The sequence below is a fragment of the Neomonachus schauinslandi genome, chromosome 1 (genome assembly GCF_002201575.2).
Source record: "Neomonachus schauinslandi chromosome 1, ASM220157v2, whole genome shotgun sequence".
Taxonomy (NCBI): Eukaryota; Metazoa; Chordata; class Mammalia; order Carnivora; family Phocidae; genus Neomonachus; species Neomonachus schauinslandi.
This window is the reverse complement of record NC_058403.1, coordinates 149,558,433-149,576,076: the sequence shown is the minus strand read 5'-3', so window position 1 is coordinate 149,576,076 and position 17,644 is coordinate 149,558,433. Positions and strand designations below refer to the sequence as shown.

The 17,644-nt window shown below is 43.8% G+C and overlaps 2 protein-coding genes across 8 annotated transcripts in view; one reads left to right on the top strand and one right to left on the bottom strand.

Moving 5' to 3' along the window:
• The window catches only part of MLH1 (mutL homolog 1), a 42,879-nt gene extending 30,434 nt beyond the window's left edge, over positions 1–12,445 (top strand). For 2 of the 5 annotated variants that reach the window (XM_044916031.1, XM_021677513.1), the window contains 6 exons: positions 3,275–3,383; positions 5,288–5,351; positions 10,159–10,323; positions 10,846–10,938; positions 11,221–11,334; positions 12,125–12,445. In XM_044916031.1, the coding sequence (XP_044771966.1) occupies positions 3,275–3,383; positions 5,288–5,351; positions 10,159–10,323; positions 10,846–10,938; positions 11,221–11,334; positions 12,125–12,292 (713 nt within the window). In that variant the 3' untranslated portion in view covers positions 12,293–12,445. The remainder of the gene's footprint in view (positions 1–3,274; positions 3,384–5,287; positions 5,352–10,158; positions 10,324–10,845; positions 10,939–11,220; positions 11,335–12,124) is intronic. The other 3 variants (XM_044916033.1, XM_044916025.1, XM_044916036.1) reach the window with 3 other exon arrangements.
• A 1,350-nt stretch (positions 12,446–13,795) lies between these two features.
• LRRFIP2 (LRR binding FLII interacting protein 2) overlaps positions 13,796–17,644 on the bottom strand; it is a 107,372-nt gene continuing 103,523 nt past the window's right edge. For all 3 annotated transcript variants that reach the window (XM_021677566.1, XM_021677567.1, XM_021677568.1), the window contains 3 exons: positions 15,868–15,947; positions 15,177–15,281; positions 13,796–14,748 (listed from right to left, as the gene is read on the bottom strand). In XM_021677566.1, the coding sequence (XP_021533241.1) occupies positions 14,638–14,748; positions 15,177–15,281; positions 15,868–15,947 (296 nt within the window). In that variant the 3' untranslated portion in view covers positions 13,796–14,637. The remainder of the gene's footprint in view (positions 14,749–15,176; positions 15,282–15,867; positions 15,948–17,644) is intronic.

Here is a 17,644-nt window from a genome sequence, read left to right as displayed (position 1 = left end):
TGACCCTTTTTTTAGTGGATTACACTGCTTTCTCTTTCCTCCAGTGCCTCATTATTCAAGATTATTCGATGTTCTCCAGCTTTTAAAATAATCATTTTCCGCCTACGCAGTACATCCTGTAGAGACATTGAGTTTCCAGTGGGAACAGAGGGGAACACTTCATTCTAAAAATGAAGAAAATAAGCCTCTTTCTGTTGGGGGTTGAGGGGACAGAGAGTGTTACAGAACTTATGTAACAATATGAGAATTCATTTGTGGTGCCTAAGCTAAAAAAGAAAAGTATAGTGAAAACGTGGTATACAGACCTTTCCCTGTGGTCCCCAGACCCTCTTCCCCTACCCCCCTTTATGGTGGTGGTATTTTTACTTACACACACACACACACACGTAGACACACACACACACACAGATGTATTGGTAAATCAGAAATCAAATTTATAAAATACATACATAGGATCTACACAAGAAAACACGTGAACACCTGCTTAAGAGATAGAGCATTGTGGGTTTTATCCCCTTTGAAAGCTCTCAGGTGCTTTTTCCCTAAACTGTCCCCTTTCCTTCTCCCTTAGAGGTAACCACTCTCTTAAATTTTATGATTGTTATTTCTTTTTAATACAGTTTTACCACCCATATTTGTAGCCCTAAAAAATTTGTTCAGTTTGCAAATTTTAAATTTTACATAAATGGAATCATATTATAAGGGTTTTTTTGGTGTGTGTGTGTTTATAATGTGAAATATGTGAAGCACACATACACACACATTCTGGTCCTAGGATTCATCCATCTTACTACATACAGCTCTGGTTTGCTTTTTCTGTGTAATAGATTCCACTTGGTGACTATTACTGCATGGTTGTTCATTCTTCTGTTGAAGGACATTTGGACTCACATGGCCTCATCCCTGCCTCCTCGTACCCCATCCCGCTCCTGGCCATGAGAGATTCAAGAGCTTGGCACACTAGTTGGGAAGCTCGGCTGTGGGTATACACTCAGCAGAGCTACTGCTGGGTCATAAGATGATAAACTCTTTTTCACAGGGGTCGGATAAATGTACCCATCGTTGGTCCCACCAACAGTGTATGGAAGCTGCATTTGTTCTGCTTCCTCTCCAACATTTGACCTTGTCAGACTTTTTGCCAGTTTGGTGTTCATGAAATGGTAGCTAAGGGTGGTTTTACTTGCATCTCCCTAATTACTCTAAACTTAAGGATATTTCCCCTTCCGTTAAGTGCCTTTTCTAGTTTTTTGCCCATTTTTCTGTTGGGTTTTTGGTCTTTTTGAACTGATTCGAAGGGTTCTTCATATATTCCAGATAATAATCAGTTACATGAAAACATCTTCCCCCAGTTTAGGACTTACCTGTTTTCTTCTTCTTCTTTTTTTAAACAAATACTTGTTTCATGAACAGAAATTCTTAGATTTAACATAGGTATTGTGAATTGTTCTTTAGATTGGCTTTTTAAAATTTTATTTAGGAAATGCTTCCCAACTCTGGGATAATTAAAGACATATTCTTATATTGTCTCCTGAAATGCTTGTACACAAATCCCTAGTCCTCCTGGAATTCGTCATTGGTGCATGGTGTTAGAGTCATGGTTTTCATGTGGATATCAAATTGTTCCATAATACATTGTTATTGTCCGCTTGTTTGGATTTAGCGAATATTGTTTGCTCATAGTTCTTTCCCTTGGATCGTTCATGGTCTGCCTGAAGCATAGCATTTAGTGGGGTCTTGGGTGGCCAACTGAGGTTTGTTTTGTCTAATTCATCCTCATTTTGAAAAGTGTTTTTTGCTGGGTTTAAAATTCCAGATTGACAGTTACTTTTTCTTAATGCATCAGAGGTGTTGTTCTGTCATTTTTTTGGCTTCCACTGTTACTGCTGAAAATCCAGCTATCAGTCTTATATTTTATTACATTGTGGGGAATCTCTCTTTTGTCTCTGAGTGCCTTTAAGATCTCTTTTCTTTAGTGTCCAGTATCTCTGTGTGCCAAGTGTGGGTTTTGTTGGGCTTCCTAGAACTGAGGTTTGGTGTCTTCCATCACTTTTGGGATAGTCTCAGATATTTTTGGCTTCAAAGTCTGTAAATATCATCTCCCCCCTGCCCTCTCTCCCTTCTGGAACTTGAGTTATATGTATTTGTTGTTCTCCATGTTGCATAAGCTACTTCCATAGTTTTCCTCTCTTTGTCTCTCTGCGCTGCATTCTGGGTAATTTCTTCAGATCTGCCTACCAGTTACTATCTTGGCAACTTTGTCTCATCTGTTGTGAAGTCGGTCTTGAGTTTTAATTTCAATTATTATATTTTTCATTTTTAGAAATTTGGGTTTTTTGGAGATCTTGATCATTTCTGATAGTCTCTTGCTGCTTATTCATTACAATCCCTCTGAAGCATGCTGAACATACTTATTTTCTCTTGTCTGCTGGTATTTCCAGTCTCTGAACCTTTGCAGAGGTCGTGTGGTTTCTTCTGGATTCTAATTCTTGGTGCATTCTTTGTGTGTTTTGTAATTTTTTGACTGCTAGCTACTGGTGTTTCATCTGTGGGGGATAATTTGAAGCCTGGACTGAAATTGAATTTCTCCACAGAGAATTTGCATTTGATTCTATCAGGGACCTGGAGGCACAGTCAGCCCTGGAATCAACGTTAAACTAAAATCTCCATACAAGGCAGTGCTTAGCGTGAGTCCTGCTGCAAAAGCATGTGAGGACCAGCTGGTGGTTCCAGATTCTCCGGGCTATGATTTTTTTCTTACCCCCAACACCCAGGCTTGAGGTGGGTGGGCAGTTGGGCTCCCTGCCCTGGGGCCCGGGACAGGCAGGATTTCTTCTCTTTTGCCTGAGGGTGTGGCCCCTGGCATCTCAGCTTCACATTCTGGGGAAGTGGCCTCCTATTAGAGTCCCCGTTTCAAACCATTCCAACCTTTTTGTTTTTCCTTCCCCGCCTGAGAGCCTGCGAAAACTAGCGCTCGTGATTCCTGAGGTTCCTCTGGTGCCTTTGGGTGAAGCTGGCTTCCGAGATCGCAGTACTTCTCTGGCTTCCTGCGTTGCCTCGGGGTGTGATCTGCGGGCCAAGTTCTCCTTTACCTTTGGGCAATGTTTTTGTTGCATTTTGAAAGATTAGTTATAATTTATTCCTCATTTTTATGTGTTTGCTGCAAGAGGTACATTGCGGGCATCATTGCTCATCTGTGGTCTCTAGCTCTGGTGCTTGGCTTTGGGCTGCCAAGCGGTATTGGGATGCCGTTCCTGACCTGCGCTTTCTTTTCCAGCACTCCGGGAGATGCTGCATAACCACTCCTTTGTGGGCTGCGTGAATCCACAGTGGGCCTTGGCGCAGCATCAGACCAAGTTATACCTTCTCAACACCACCAAACTGAGGTAAACGAGTGAGTGCAAGACACAAGCAGGGCCGCTACAGGAATGGTCCTGGAGGTGCAAGCGCAAAAAGCCAGGGACAGTGGCATGAGCTGTTGGGGAAGGTTCCCGGCTTTGGAGACAGACAGAGATGGTTACCAGTCCAGACCCAACAATTTACCGTTTATGTCACGGTGGACAAGGTACTTGCCTAAACTGCGTCTCAGACTTCTCATCGGCAAATTTGGAAATTACTACTTAACTTACATGGTTTTGTGAGGATAAGAAATGACATGAGAAGCCTAATGTTTGGCAGGTTCTCGGTCCTCAGTAAATGTTGACCACTGTGGTTGAACCAAGTGTCAAGGTAGAGAATTCTAGCATCTGCTGTGTGCAGCGGGGTACTGTGGGATGCAAGAGAAAAAAGACCTGATGCCCCCTTTCCTCCTTAGGGAATGTCACCAAGGCTTGCTCTCGCCATCACATGAGCCAGCGGGGTTGACAAGCCGTTCCATTTGCCCCGTACGTAGCCAGCAAACTTTCTACTGATTGTTCCCAGAGGCTTTTGTGGATGAGCTCCTAGTGAGTCTAGAACCTGTATCAAATTTGTTCTCAATTAGGTGGCACAGATGGGAGGGTGCTGCCACCCTGCATCTACTAGACATCACCTGGCCACCGTGGGGCCCTTTCCCACCAAGCCCTGCTGTCGCCTCGCAGTGCTTCTCGAGCCCGCGGAGCAAGGCAGCCGCCATACGTTGCTTGGGGGTGGTGCACAAGATAAGAACCGCTTTCCTCCCTCACCCAGAAACTGCCCAGCCCAGAGCTGACTGCTGGCACACATACCTCTGTGGGTATTCAGAACTCACCCCTTCTGGGCCCTTTTGGTGCAGCTCTGTTCAAGATCCCTTGTCTTTGCTTTGAGAATCCTTTGGCTTGTGCAGTGGGCTGTCTCTTAAGAATGTGTTGGGAATTCTGCTGCCCTTGTTCTTTCTTTTCCAGCACATGTAAGTACATTTCCAAGGCTCCAAATCACATTGTGTTCAGGTTCTTTCATTTTACAAACAGAAAGCCAGGCCCGTCCAAGAATTTCAGCTATTAATAAATGTGTATGGTTTCCCAGTGAGAAGGTAGAAGAAACAGATTGAGAACCAGGTTCAGAGTGCAGAATCTGGATTCAACTCCTTCCTTTCCACCTTATTAACTCTGACCCGGGACAGGTCAGGTACTCCCTGGGTGCCTCAGTTTCCCCCTGTAATGCAGGTGTAGCAGATGCCTTGTCTACTTTGACTGATAATGGGAAGTCTTTAAACAGACCTCTATGGTTCAGATTGCTTAAGAACTATAAAGTGCCATTTATTTCAGCACCGTGTTGTGTAAGGAGGTCCGTGTATTGTATGCCTCACAGCTGCTTTTGGAGTGTTGCCAGGCAGTGCATCATGCTACACCAAACACACCCGGGTGGTCTAATTCTGCCTTGTGTCTACTTGTGATTATTTAGTAAGTTTCCTGCCCTCCCTATACACTCCATATTATTTTTAATGGTGAGTTGTAAAAAAAAAAAAAAAAAGTGACTTATAGGAGGATTCTTTGTAAGTGGGGAAAAAGTAAGTAAGTAAACAAAAATTTCTTACGTTTCACCTACAGGGCATTCAGCAGCCTTTACAGCACCAGGGGACAGAGCCTGGGTGACTTAGAGACTTAGTCTTAGTGCTCTAAGCCGTGTGCAGAGTCCTGCCAGCCAGAGCCCTGGCTGGAGCGTGCAGCGGGTCCCAGCTCCTTAGAGGAGAAGGAGTCTCATAGACTGTCAGGAAGGCTCCACAGCGTGTCCCATCCATGTTGCAGGGGTTCTTTCTCCCGTTTGTCCTGACTGCTTGGCTCTCAAGCATGGATTCAATATTTCCTTAAAGTCACTTCATTTTTATTTTCAGTGAAGAACTGTTCTACCAGATACTCATTTATGATTTTGCCAATTTCGGTATTCTGAGGCTGTCGGTAAGTTTACTTCCTGCTTCTCACTTCTGAAACTTCCAACAGTTGGTCATTTCTGAAAATAATAGCTCTACCCTAATATCTGATTTGCAGTATATTAGGTTTTTCTAAATACGCCTAGGACAGCATCTGTATTGTAGGATTTGTGTATGGAAGTATCTTTAGTTATAACACAGTTTAATACAAAGCAGAACAGTCATTTGGTAGCCAGCTTAAACAAAGGTTTAGTATGATATTGGTTAATACATATCTAAGAAAACTTGTAAAGAGATAAAAATAGAAATAAATATTCTCTAAAGCCTATGACCCAAACACAGCCAACCCCAGCTGACAGTATTAGGTCATTTCTTCCAAGACCTTTTCATTGCTTAATTTTAATTTAGAATTAAAATCAGACTACTTATCTATGTAGTTTCATATCATCTTTGTACAGCTGACATAACTCTACAGAAAAGCCTACAGGGATTTTTATTGGGATTGTCTTGAATCTACAGAGCAATTTAGAGAGGAAATCTTTTGTTAGATATATCCCTTAATATCCCACATTTTTTCACGCTAATGGCATTTTAAAAATTGTCCAGTTGTTTGTTGCTAGTATATAGAAACACAAGTGTTTATTATGTACACTGATCTTGTACCTTGCAACCTTGCCAAACTCAGTAGTGCTACTAGTTTTCTTACAGATTTCCATCAGTTTCTACATGCATGATCATGGCCTCTGTGAATAAAGGCAGTTTTATTTTTCCTGTCCAATCTGGATGGCTTTTCTTTCTTTTTCTTGCCTGATTGCACTGGCTAGACCCTTAGTACAATGTTGAATAGAAGTGGTGAGAATGGAAATCCTTCTCTTGTTGCTGATCTTACAGGGAAACACATTCAGTCTTTTCAAAGTAAGTATGCTTTTTGCCGTAGGTGGAGATGAGATGTCCTTTATGAGGTTGAGGAAGTTCCCTTCTGTTCCTTGTTTGCTTACAGTTGTTTTTATTCAGGAATGGATATTGAGTTTTTTCAAATTCCTTTTCTGCATCTGTTAAGATAATTGCGTGGTATTCTTTTTTAATTTCTTAATATAATGAATTACATTGATTTTCATGTTAAAAACCAGTCTTGCATTCCTGGGATGAACCATGCTTGTACGTGATGTATTACTTTTTATATATTATTGAAATTGATTTGCCAGAATTTTGTTTACAATTGCTACATATATGTTCGTGAATGATACTGGTTTTTATTTTTCTTGTAGTCTTTGGTTTTGGTATCAGCATTAATGCTGGCTTCATAGAATGAGTTGGAAGCTATCCCCTCCTTTTCCATCATCTGAGTTTGTATAGAATTAGGGTTTATTCCTTAAATGTCTGGTAGAATTCACCAGTGAGTGAGGCCATCGGGGCCTGGAGATTTCCTCATAGGAAGGTTTTTAGCTACAAATTCAGTTTCTTTCCTAGATAACTCTTCAGGTTATCTTTTTTTTCTTGACAGAGCTTTGGTTTTGGTTTCTTTCAAGGAATCTGTCCATTGAAGTTTTCGAATTTATTGGCATGAAGTTGTTCATAGTATTTTTCATAATTCTTTTAGTAAGTAGATCCTCTCTCATTCCTAATATTGGCGATGTGTATCCTCTCTTTTTAACCTAATCAGTCTGGTTAGAAGTTTACCAATTTTTATTGATCTCAAAGAACTGACTTTTGGTTTCACTGATTTTTCTCTCTTGTTTTTCTGTTTTCTATTCCATTGATATTTACTCTGATCTTTATTACTCCTTTCTACTTATTTTGGGTTTAATTTGCTCTTCTGTTTCAAATATCTTAAGGTAGAAGCTGAGGTCACTGATTGGACATCATCCTTTTTCTAATTTGGGGGTTAAATGCTAATAATTTTCCCCTGAGTGCTGCTCTAGCAGCTTCCCACAAATTTTGATAAGTTGTTTTCATTTTCATCCATTTCAAAATAGTTTATTTCCTTTTTGATTTCTTCTTTGACCCACAGGTTATTGAGAAGTGTGTTGTTTCCAGTTACTTGGAGATTTTCCTGATACCTGTTTGTGAATTAGAAATCACTAAGAGTATGGTCTGTGTTGCTAAATGACGCATGCACACTTGAAACGAATGTGCATTCTGGTCTGCTTGAGTGCAGTGTTCCGAGTGGCAGGAATAGCAAGGTGACAGTGATGCTCAGATCTTCTGTATCCTGACTTTCTACTTGTTCCAGTTTACTTTTTAAAAAGGGTGATATTGAAACCTCTGACTGTAATTGCAGATTTGTCTTTTTCTCTTTGCCAGTTCCATTAGTTTGATCCTTCATAGATTTTAAAGTTCTGGTACCAAGTACATTAACATTTAGATTGTCGGGTCCTTTCATTGACTCCTCTAATATTATAAAAAAAATAGGAACAGTGTTCTGTGGGTTTATAACATGTAAAATGAATGACCATAGTAACATCAGAAGGGGAGAAATGGAAGAAAATTTAGGCATCTTATTTTTAACCATGTATTTCAGTCTTCTACCTAATCAGATGACTTAGCTGAGAGGTCACTGAACTTCTCCCCTCCCCTGGGTTCCTTATCAGTGAGGCAGGGGAGCCCTTGCAGCTACACAGGAGGGCAGTGCCTCCACCCGGCCTCCCCCTCCTACCTGCTCAGCAGGCTGGCACATCCTGTCTGCTGAAATGGCCACCGGGGAGGAGGGGGAAGACGTTTTCTTGTGGATTTTCAGGTGTTTTCTTTGTGGGAGATGGGGAGTGGGTGTTAGCTTTGGGGTTTCTCAGCTGCTGTCAGGATCATGGCTTTGTGGCTTTCACACAGGCACACCTCGTTTTACTCTGTGCTTCACTGCGCGTCGCAGACCTTCCATTTCTACAAATTCAAGGTCTGCGGGAACCCTACAGTGAGCAAGTCTGTTGGCACCAGCTTTCCAACAGCATTTGCTCACTTCATGTCTCTGTGTCACATTTTGGTAGTTCTGGCAATATTTCAAACTTTTTTATTACTGTATTTGTGTATAATACAAACTGTGATCAGTGATTATAATTCACTGTAAGCTCAGATGGTTAGCATTTTTTAGCAATAGTTTTTTTTTCCAGAAGCACACATTTTCTTTTTTCATTTTTTTAAAATTTAAATTCAGTTAATTAACATATAATGTATATTTGTTTCAGGGGTACAGGTCTGTGATTCATCAGTCTTACTAATACCCAGTGCTTATTACAACACATACCCTCCTTAATGTCCATCACCCAGTTACCCCATCCCACCACCCCCCTCCCTCCAGCAACCCTGTTTGCTTCCTATGATTAAGAGTCTCTTATGGTTTGTCTCCCTCTCTGGTTTCATCTTGTTTCATTTCTTCCTCTCTTCCCCTATCATCCTCTGCCTTGCTTCTTAAATTCCGCATATTAGTGAGATCATATGATAATTGTCTTTCTCTGATTGACTTATTTTGCTTAGCATATCTAGTTCCATCCACGTCGTTGCAAATGGCAAGATTTCAGGTTTTTGATGGCTGAGTAATATTCCATTGTATATGTATATACCACATCTTCTTTATCCATTCATCTATCGATGGACATCTGGGCTCTTTCCATAGTTTGGCTGTTGTGGACGTTGCTGCTATCAACATTGGGGTGCAAGTGCCCCTTCAGATTACATTTGTATCTTTGGGGTAAATACCCAGTAGTGCAATTGCTGGGTCGTATGGTAGCTCTATTTTCAACTTTTTGAGGAACCTTCATACTGTTTTCCAGAGTAGTTGCACCAGCTTGCATTCCCACCAACAGTGTAGGAGGGTTCCCCTTTCTCTGCATCCCCGCCAACATCTGTTGTTTCCTGACTTGTTAATTTTAGCCATTCTGACTGGTGTGAGGTGGCATCTCATTGATGTTTTGATATGTATTTCCCTGATGCCGAGCGATGTTGAGCATTTTTTCATGTGTCTGTTGGCCATTTGGATGTCTTTTTTGGGGAAGTGTCTGTTCATGTCTTCTGCCCATTTCTTGACTGGATTATTTGTTCTTTGGGTGTTGAGTTTGTTAAGTTCTTTATAGATTTTGGATACTAGCCTTTTATCTGATATGTCATTTGCAAGTATCTTCTCCCATTCTGTTGGTTGTCTTTTGGTTTTGTCGATTATTTCTTTTGCTTTGCAAAAGCTTTTTATCTTGATGAAGTCCCAATAGTTCATTTTTGCCCTTGCTTCCCTTGCCTCTGGAGATGGGTTTAGCAAGAAGTTGCTGCGGCCAAGGTCACAGAGGTTCCTGTCTGTGTTCTCCTCTAGGATTTTGATGGACTCCTGTCTCACATTTAGGTCTTTCAAACATTTGGAGTCTATTTTTGTGTGTGGTGTAAGGAAATGGTTCAGTTTCATTCTTCTGCATGTGGCTATCCAATTTTCCCAACACCATTTGTTGAAGAGACTGTCTTTTTTCCATTGGACATTCTTTCCTGCTTTGTCAAGATTAGTTGACCATAGAGTTGAGGGTCCATTTCTGGGCTCTCTGTTCTGTTCCATTGATCTATGTGTCTGTTTTTGTGCCAGTACCATACTGTCTTGATGATTACCACTGAATAGGTTTTTTTTAGTTAAGGTATGTACATTGTTTTTTTAGACATAATTCTATTTCACACTTCACAGATAGGATATATGTGTGTAAAGATAACTTTTATGTGCACTGGGAAACCAAAAAATTCATCTGGCTCACTATATTGTGGTACTCCTTTACTGTGGCAGTCGTACCGCCAAGGTGTGCCTGTGGTGGTTCTGTGGGAAGGAATTCAGGCTTCACTTGGATGCACTGTTGACACCACCTCCGTTCTAGGAGCCAGCGCCACTCTTTGACCTGGCCATGCTCGCCTTGGATAGTCCTGAGAGTGGCTGGACGGAGGAAGATGGTCCCAAAGAAGGACTTGCCGAGTACATTGTTGAGTTTCTGAAGAAGAAGGCTGAGATGCTCGCAGACTATTTCTCTTTGGAAATCGATGAGGTGTGTGACAGCCATTTTTATGCCTCTGTTGTAGTCCTCAGATAACAGTCAAGTTCTGTAGTTGGTCCGAGATCAGGACGAGAAGGCCGCCCACCCCTGTGAGATGCAGCACATGACATCTGTTCCCATCCTCACTCCCTGTTTGCTTTCTCATCCATTCATGCCCATTCCTGTTCCTGGGATAAAGTACCCGGACAAGTCCCTGCAAATGAGAGGATGCCAGGCCTCTTGCTTTCCTTGTTTCTTCCTCTTATCCCTTAAACTTTGGGGCTTTCCATCTCGATGTGTTCTTTAGCTGGTGAGCATATTGAAACAAGACGTTGTTCTGCTTCATGTCAATACAAAAAGCTCTTTTTAAGCTTTTTGCTCTCCTGCCCTCGGTGCCCAGCCCAGTCAAGCACCTGGTCACCCAGAGTGTGGACATGCGGGCAAGACCTGGAGGAAGCACTGGGGAAATAGAACTTGATTAAACTCTAACAATTTACTTCTTGTCCCTTGTCATGGCCTTTTCTGCACAAGCAGGAAGGGAACCTGACTGGATTACCCCTGCTGATTGACAACTATGTGCCCCCTTTGGAGGGTCTGCCTATCTTCATTCTTCGACTCGCCACGGAGGCAAGTGGTCAAACCATTCCTAAGTATGCGGGTACCTGCGTGTGGGCTGGCGGGAGAGGGCACGGGGCCACACCTTCACGTGGAATGATGGAGGTGAAAAGGATACAACAGCTGAAGGCCCCCCTTTACCCCACCTACCCAGCAGTTCTGGTTTACAGATTTAATGCCTAAAACGTTACATGGAAAAAGCTTTTAAGTAGTCTGTAACCTCCACTTGGAAATGAAATGTGTTTATTAAAGCAAGTACCTATGTTGAGGTATTAAATTCTCTCTTTGGACCAGGTGAACTGGGATGAAGAGAAGGAATGTTTTGAAAGCCTCAGTAAAGAATGTGCTATGTTTTATTCCATTCGGAAGCAGTATATATCTGAGGAGTCGACCCTCTCGGGCCAGCAGGTACTGTGGTGATGCACATTAGCACCCGGGATGGGGATGGGCCTCACACAACCTTTAGCAAATGAAACCTGCCACCTCTGAATTCGTAAGATTTCACTGCACATAAAGCTTCAACATAATGGTCAGCTTTTATTCATGAATTTTTCTTCCTTCTGCTGGTTTGGAAGGTCCCTCTAGAATGATCTCAGTACCTGTCAAATGTGAAAACGCAAGCTGTCACCATGAGAGCTGGGAGGCTGAGCTGGTGGATGATCCAGGGCTAGCCAATTCTTGCCTCCCACCGTTAGCCCTCAGGTGTGCGGCCCCGGTCTTCAGGTTCTGCCCCAGTCTCCCCACGCTCATTTAGCTTTGGCTCATTATACATCTGACCACTGCTCTTCCAGGAAAACAGGGCAGGTACTAAGGTCAGACCCCTAGCTCTTCTTACAGATCAGCTGTACACAGAAATGGCCTGCGTGAATGCACTTCCTACTATTGCGGGCTGAACGTCATAGTCGGGATCAGACCTTATGTTAGATGCTGCTACAATCAACAGTTTTCCCGAATGGGAACAAAGTTTCCATGGGAGAAAGTCTCTGCCTTCCTTTCCCCTTGTCTCGTGTCTCTCACGTTCAGGGCTGTAGGATCCCTGAGAGGCTGACCAGAGAGGATGTTTCACCAGCAGTAGGTAAAACAGTCCATTGTAACCAGCAAGACTTCCAGGCCCAGTACAGGTCAGCCAGGAAACCACAAATGCTGTGATGTGAGTGGGGCGAAGGCAGGCTTGTGACCTCGAACGCGTCTTTTCCAGAGCGAAGTGTCGGGCTCCTCTGCAAACCCCTGGAAGTGGACTGTGGAACACATTGTTTATAAAGCCTTCCGCTCCCACCTTCTGCCTCCTAAACATTTCACAGAAGATGGAAATATCCTACAGCTTGCTAACCTGCCCGATCTGTACAAAGTCTTCGAGAGGTGCTGACCACGCTCACTTGCAGACTCTGGGCTGTGCGGTTCTTGCACTGCATCCTGACGAGGGTAGGTCTTAGGGTTGAAGACTCCCGTTTGCCCTCTAACTAGTAGCACTCTTTCACGCTTGGTGGATCGACCAGAAATAAATTGTCATATGTGTCCTAACAAGATTTCTTATTTAATTTCACTACACTTGAAAGGTTTTCTAGATCCATTTTCACCTACAGTATACTTGTGTTGAAGAATCCAAAAGCAATTTAAAAGCCCTCTGGGCATCTGATAAGAATTCTAAAAAGGCCTTGAAGATTTTATAGATCTTGCTCTGGTTTGGTTCTTGTGTACTCTGGTAACTTTCTAGTATCAGCTGATACGAATTACGTTGGTTCACTTGCCTTGGAAAGAGGTCCCGAACATATAAGAGGCTCTGGTGACACTGAGTATGGAGAAGGCTGAATTGATAATCTCTTACCACCGTATGTAACCAAAGCTAATTAATTTGTAACGAAAAAAAAAACTTGCAAGAAGACAGCAGTCCTGATGGAGTTTATAACTAGTGTGCACTTTAAATAAGCCCCCTTTGTTAATGGATCTGAATCCTACCAGCTTAAGATAAAGTTCTAGTTATTCTTGTCTGAAGGATGACATAAAAATATACATTTAAGCTGTAGGTGCCATTACAAGAAGCTGCCTTAACACTAGCCTACATTAACAGAAATGTGCAGTGAGCACGGAGAGGAAGAACGCCTTCAGTGCGGAGGCAAAATCAGATTACAAGACTCGGTGAAGAACGTTCCATGGGAAAGAACAGGGAACTCTACCTGATGAAGACAGGGAGCCATTCCCTTTGGAAGAGACTGGGACAACAGAAGAGACAAATTTGTTGTACCACAAAAGGGGCAAGGTCAGGTTCAACCATGTAGAACTTCCAAAAAGTCAAAGCAGCGGGGCACAGGCTGAGCAGCCCGGGGCCCGGCTCCAGAACCTCGCCCCCTCTCCCTCGCAGCTCCTGCACAGGTGATTGCACCTACTATGACTAGAGAGAATTTATAGGAAATCCCCTCCATTCAGGACAGTGGTTTCCGTATTTTAAAAATAAAATATGGAACTACAAAGCTCATTGCTCTGAAGAAGGGGATAATTTGTAGAGATTTTCACATTCAAGTTGGCTTTAGCATCTAGTTTCAAGTCTAAACTTTATCTCATGTGCCTTTAATTCATTAGACTTCCCCCAGCATTTGTTCTGAAGGTAACAGCCACCATCTCCATAAAACCACCTTGATTCTGAGGGCAAAAGAGAATAACAAATCCTGCAGAGTAGCCACACTCGATGATAAAAGCCCCTTGAACTGGGTGCCTTTAAAGATGAAACTGACTGAAGTTCTTAAAAAGCTGTACATTCCAGACCATTCTCCTTGCGGAGGAGAGAAGAGGGGCAAGGTAAGAGGGGTGGGTGTGGCTGCCTTGAGGTGTTTTAAAGATTCCCCTAACAAAAATGAATGTGTCGGCAGCCAGCTGTGGTCAGCAAGAGGGTACGTTTAATAGAGTTTTCAGGCCGACCTCCCCCCTGCCTGTCCCCGCCCCCCACCGGGCTCATCTGAGGTTTCATTCCACAAATCAGCAGCAGATGAGATACTTCACATGAGATACAGCACAGCTGATGTTGAAGACGAAGGGGCCCTACTCTTACTTTAAGAGTGTTAGGCTTTGGACTTACCCGGCCACATGCAATAAAGCAAGTTTTATGTACACTCCCCATATCTTTTTCTGACATTTTCTTATATAAATTTAAATATTTTACAAAAAAAGGCTTTTTCCTCCAAACATAGAAATTTGAGTGAAACATATATTCCCCGCCTGTGAACTTGTTTCTTCACTAAAATATAAATGCTATCTGATATTAAGGGTAAGTGTCTTGACCGCTGGGGATGACTGAAGTCTGAATTGCACCGTGGAGAAGGCACTTGTGTTTTCCGAGGTCTCCGGCCGAGTTACCTCATTGGGCACTCACAGAGTCGCTGTCCTCCGGAACCTGTGCCAAGGCCTCCGAGTGCCCAGTCACTGAGGCAGCTGGGGAAAAACGGTGAGTAAACTCGATTCTAAAATTATGGAAATTAAAAAAAAAACAAAAAACAGCATGGACCAGTTCTTAGTCTAGAATCAAACTACAAACGAAATCCAGAGTATTCATTCACGAAGATTCAAACCTGTTTCATTCTCATAAATTATAAAATACAAAGGTGGCTATTTTAATGACAAAACTCCAACAGTACTGAAGGGGGGTCTGTGTCAATGGACAAAAAGTCAGTCCCTCTGGGAGGGGCCCCAGGAGTGGCGCCCGGGCCGGAGGGCAGCCTCCTACTGCTGGGCCAGAAGTGCTGTCCTGTTGGCCTTCATCTTCTCCAGCCGCTTGGCCAGGTGGCTGTTGGTCATCTCCATCTCCTCAATCTTGTCCAGTGCCGTTCGTAACTGCAGACAGGGAGGGCCCAGTCACTTTACATGGTCACACACGAAACCCAGTGCCACTTGAGTGTGCCCCCGCCCCCCGTCTGCGACACGGAAGCGCCGCCCACTGGGCCTTGCACAGCGCCCCGCGGCCTCGCCTCTCTTCCGCCAGCTGGCAGCACCGAGCAGGGACACTAAGCCTCAACCCCAGAAAGGACAGCCAGCAGGTGGGGAAACAGACCGGCTCCACCACAAAAGGGAGACCTATCCTTTCTCTCAGTCTCTAACTGACCGAAACCTAAAAGTAAATGGCAGTCACCGCGCAGGTCGAAAACCAACACCGAAGAATAAGAGACTCCACTGCAGTTCCCTTAAGATTGAACCAGGATTCAGTTTCTCAGGCGGCGAAGGATCTGTTCTTTGTACGAATGTGAGCATGCAAAAGCAGGTACCTCTCGCTGTAGCTTCCTCTTCTCCGCCTTCAGTTCGTCTTCCACTTTCTCGGCGTTCTCCGCAGCGGTCTTATACCTCAGCACCTGGCCCTCCAGCCGGCTGATCTGTGAACAAGAGAACATGGGCCTCTGCTAATGGCCACTGGGGGCCCCTTTCTCGCAGCCACATGGAAACACAGCGTCATTACAAATCCCAAGTCATCCCCTCACGGTGAGTCAGAGGGCCTCTCTGCGCCCGACGGCTATTTATAGATCAAGAAATGTCCCCAGAGAGGAATACAGCTGGAGAGTCTTTATCGAGCCGATTTCCCGTGTTAAGTTCATGATGAACATATTGTTTAAGTGCCAAAGTAACACTGTAGGGCAAGACTCACTAAATGGAAAAGCTTTTAGACTTTTTGAAATGTACAATAAGGGATTTTCAAATTACAGTCTTCCTGAAGTCTCTTGAAATAATCTGGAAAAAAGTGAATTATAGCTACAGTCTTCTGCATTTTTACAGCTAACAGAAGGCTGAGGTGTCCTGCCAGGTTTTCTCTGCTGGCTTTTGTACTTTATAATAGAGAGCTTTTATAGAGACCCCACTGCAGAGGCAGCCCAAAGAAACCCAGGTACTCCTGGAGTTAGCCACTCGGGTGCAGGAAGTTTCCAAGGGAGTGCAAATCACTTGGTAGCGCACTGAAGTACTTACATTCTGCTCCAACGTGGCTATATCCTGTTCTGCCTTTGAAAGCTTAAATTTGTATTCACTAATTTGTCTATTGGCATCTCCTAGAAGAGAAGAGAATAGTGAATCACCTGTCAGAGAGCAGGTGTGACCTCAGGCAGTGACAGCCTCTGCAGCCCAGGAGGGGACCGAGCGCAAATGCCCACGGGCGGCCACGGCACCACCCGCAACCTGGGCTCTACAACAACTCTCCTGCCAGAAGCTCTAGCACCTGATCCCAGTATCCCTTGGACCAGGGAGGTGGAAGAAAATTTACTCTTTACCCCATGGTGGGGGGAGGCCGACCTTTGAGCAAGGAGCCCTGTCTGCATCGGTGGCCCCCGCCAAACTTAGGTGCTGCCCTTCCCCCAGGAGCCTCCAGTTTCCCTCACCTTCCTGCCTTCCGGGCTCCCTCTGGCTGCCACACCTTGAGGGTCTTGCTCTCCCTTCCTCTGACTGAAGTCCTCGGCACCCTCCGGCATGACTCTTGCTTAGTCCCCTGTAACTTCGCCTTCCCCGTGGTGTTTTATTGGCACTGTTTTTGCTAACACTACTCGTGCTTTCTGAACACTGTACGTGAGGAGAGGCGCCCTGGCTCTGCCTTCTTCAGTCTACCTCTGTATCTCGCCAAGGGCTTTGTGCATGTGCTTAGTAAACATCTGCTCAAAGAAATGCTTTTCAGTAACATGTGGTGGTAATATGATGGGTAGACTTCTAAATCATCAGTTGTACTTCTGACCTAAGAAGTCATTTAAAATGAGAAGTTAAAAAACTCCCTCCAGAAACCAAATTTAACAAAAATCACTCTGAAATGATTATAGGGTAGGAATCATAAGGCCTAAAGGAGATAAACCAAATCTAAGCTATCTAACTTAAGAACTTTTCTGCTTTTCCACATCACTGAGGTTACAACTACTTATATAATTTTGAGGGAGAGGTTCTTCTCACGGGTAGTTACTGTCACCTGAAAAGTAATGGGGCTATAAAACTCTCACCCCAAAAGCCCCTCTGGCAGAGAGAGACAAGAGTTCCTACTGCTGGGCTCTAAAACACAAGCTTCAGTATCTGGTTAATTCTTCATCCCAGCCACTTATTATCACAATGTGCTGCTTCCTTCTCATGGCAAACCTCCCTTTCCTTCCTGTTTTCAAGAGTGTAAGTCCTTCATCTTTGCCATTTCGTGCTGGCCATGAAATTCCATTCAATCACACCATGCTTATATCCCTGGGCTTCCTTTGCCGGCCAGGCCCGTCTATTGGGTCCCCCTGAGCCCACCTCATTCTACGGTCACTCTGGGTCCTTCCCAGATACCAGCTCCATAACGCCCACCTGCCCTAGGAGCAGTCACACTTAAGACATGCCCGTTCTCCCTCAGTGTGACTCCTTTGGATTTTGCTGCTTTAGGCCAATCTACCCCCTGCCCTCTCTCTAAGACTGTTGGCAGCCATTGTACTGGTCCAGCTGATCACAGCCTCCCAGCTAGTCAGTCTGCCTCTCATACCCATCTTCATCTATCCTCCACACCAAAGTATTTCTAGAATAACATATTCAACAGGAAGTGTCACGAGGGTCCCAAATGATCGCTAATAAAGGACATGACACTAACCTGAAAAGCCAGTATTAATAGTATCAATAAGCCTTAATCCCAGAAGCCTTTTCTATTTAGCCTAATGCAAAAATATTTAGATGAAAAAGCCAGGAAATAACTGATATTTTAAAATAAGTTATCAGAAAAGCCGCAATTCAAACTGAATAAAAAGTA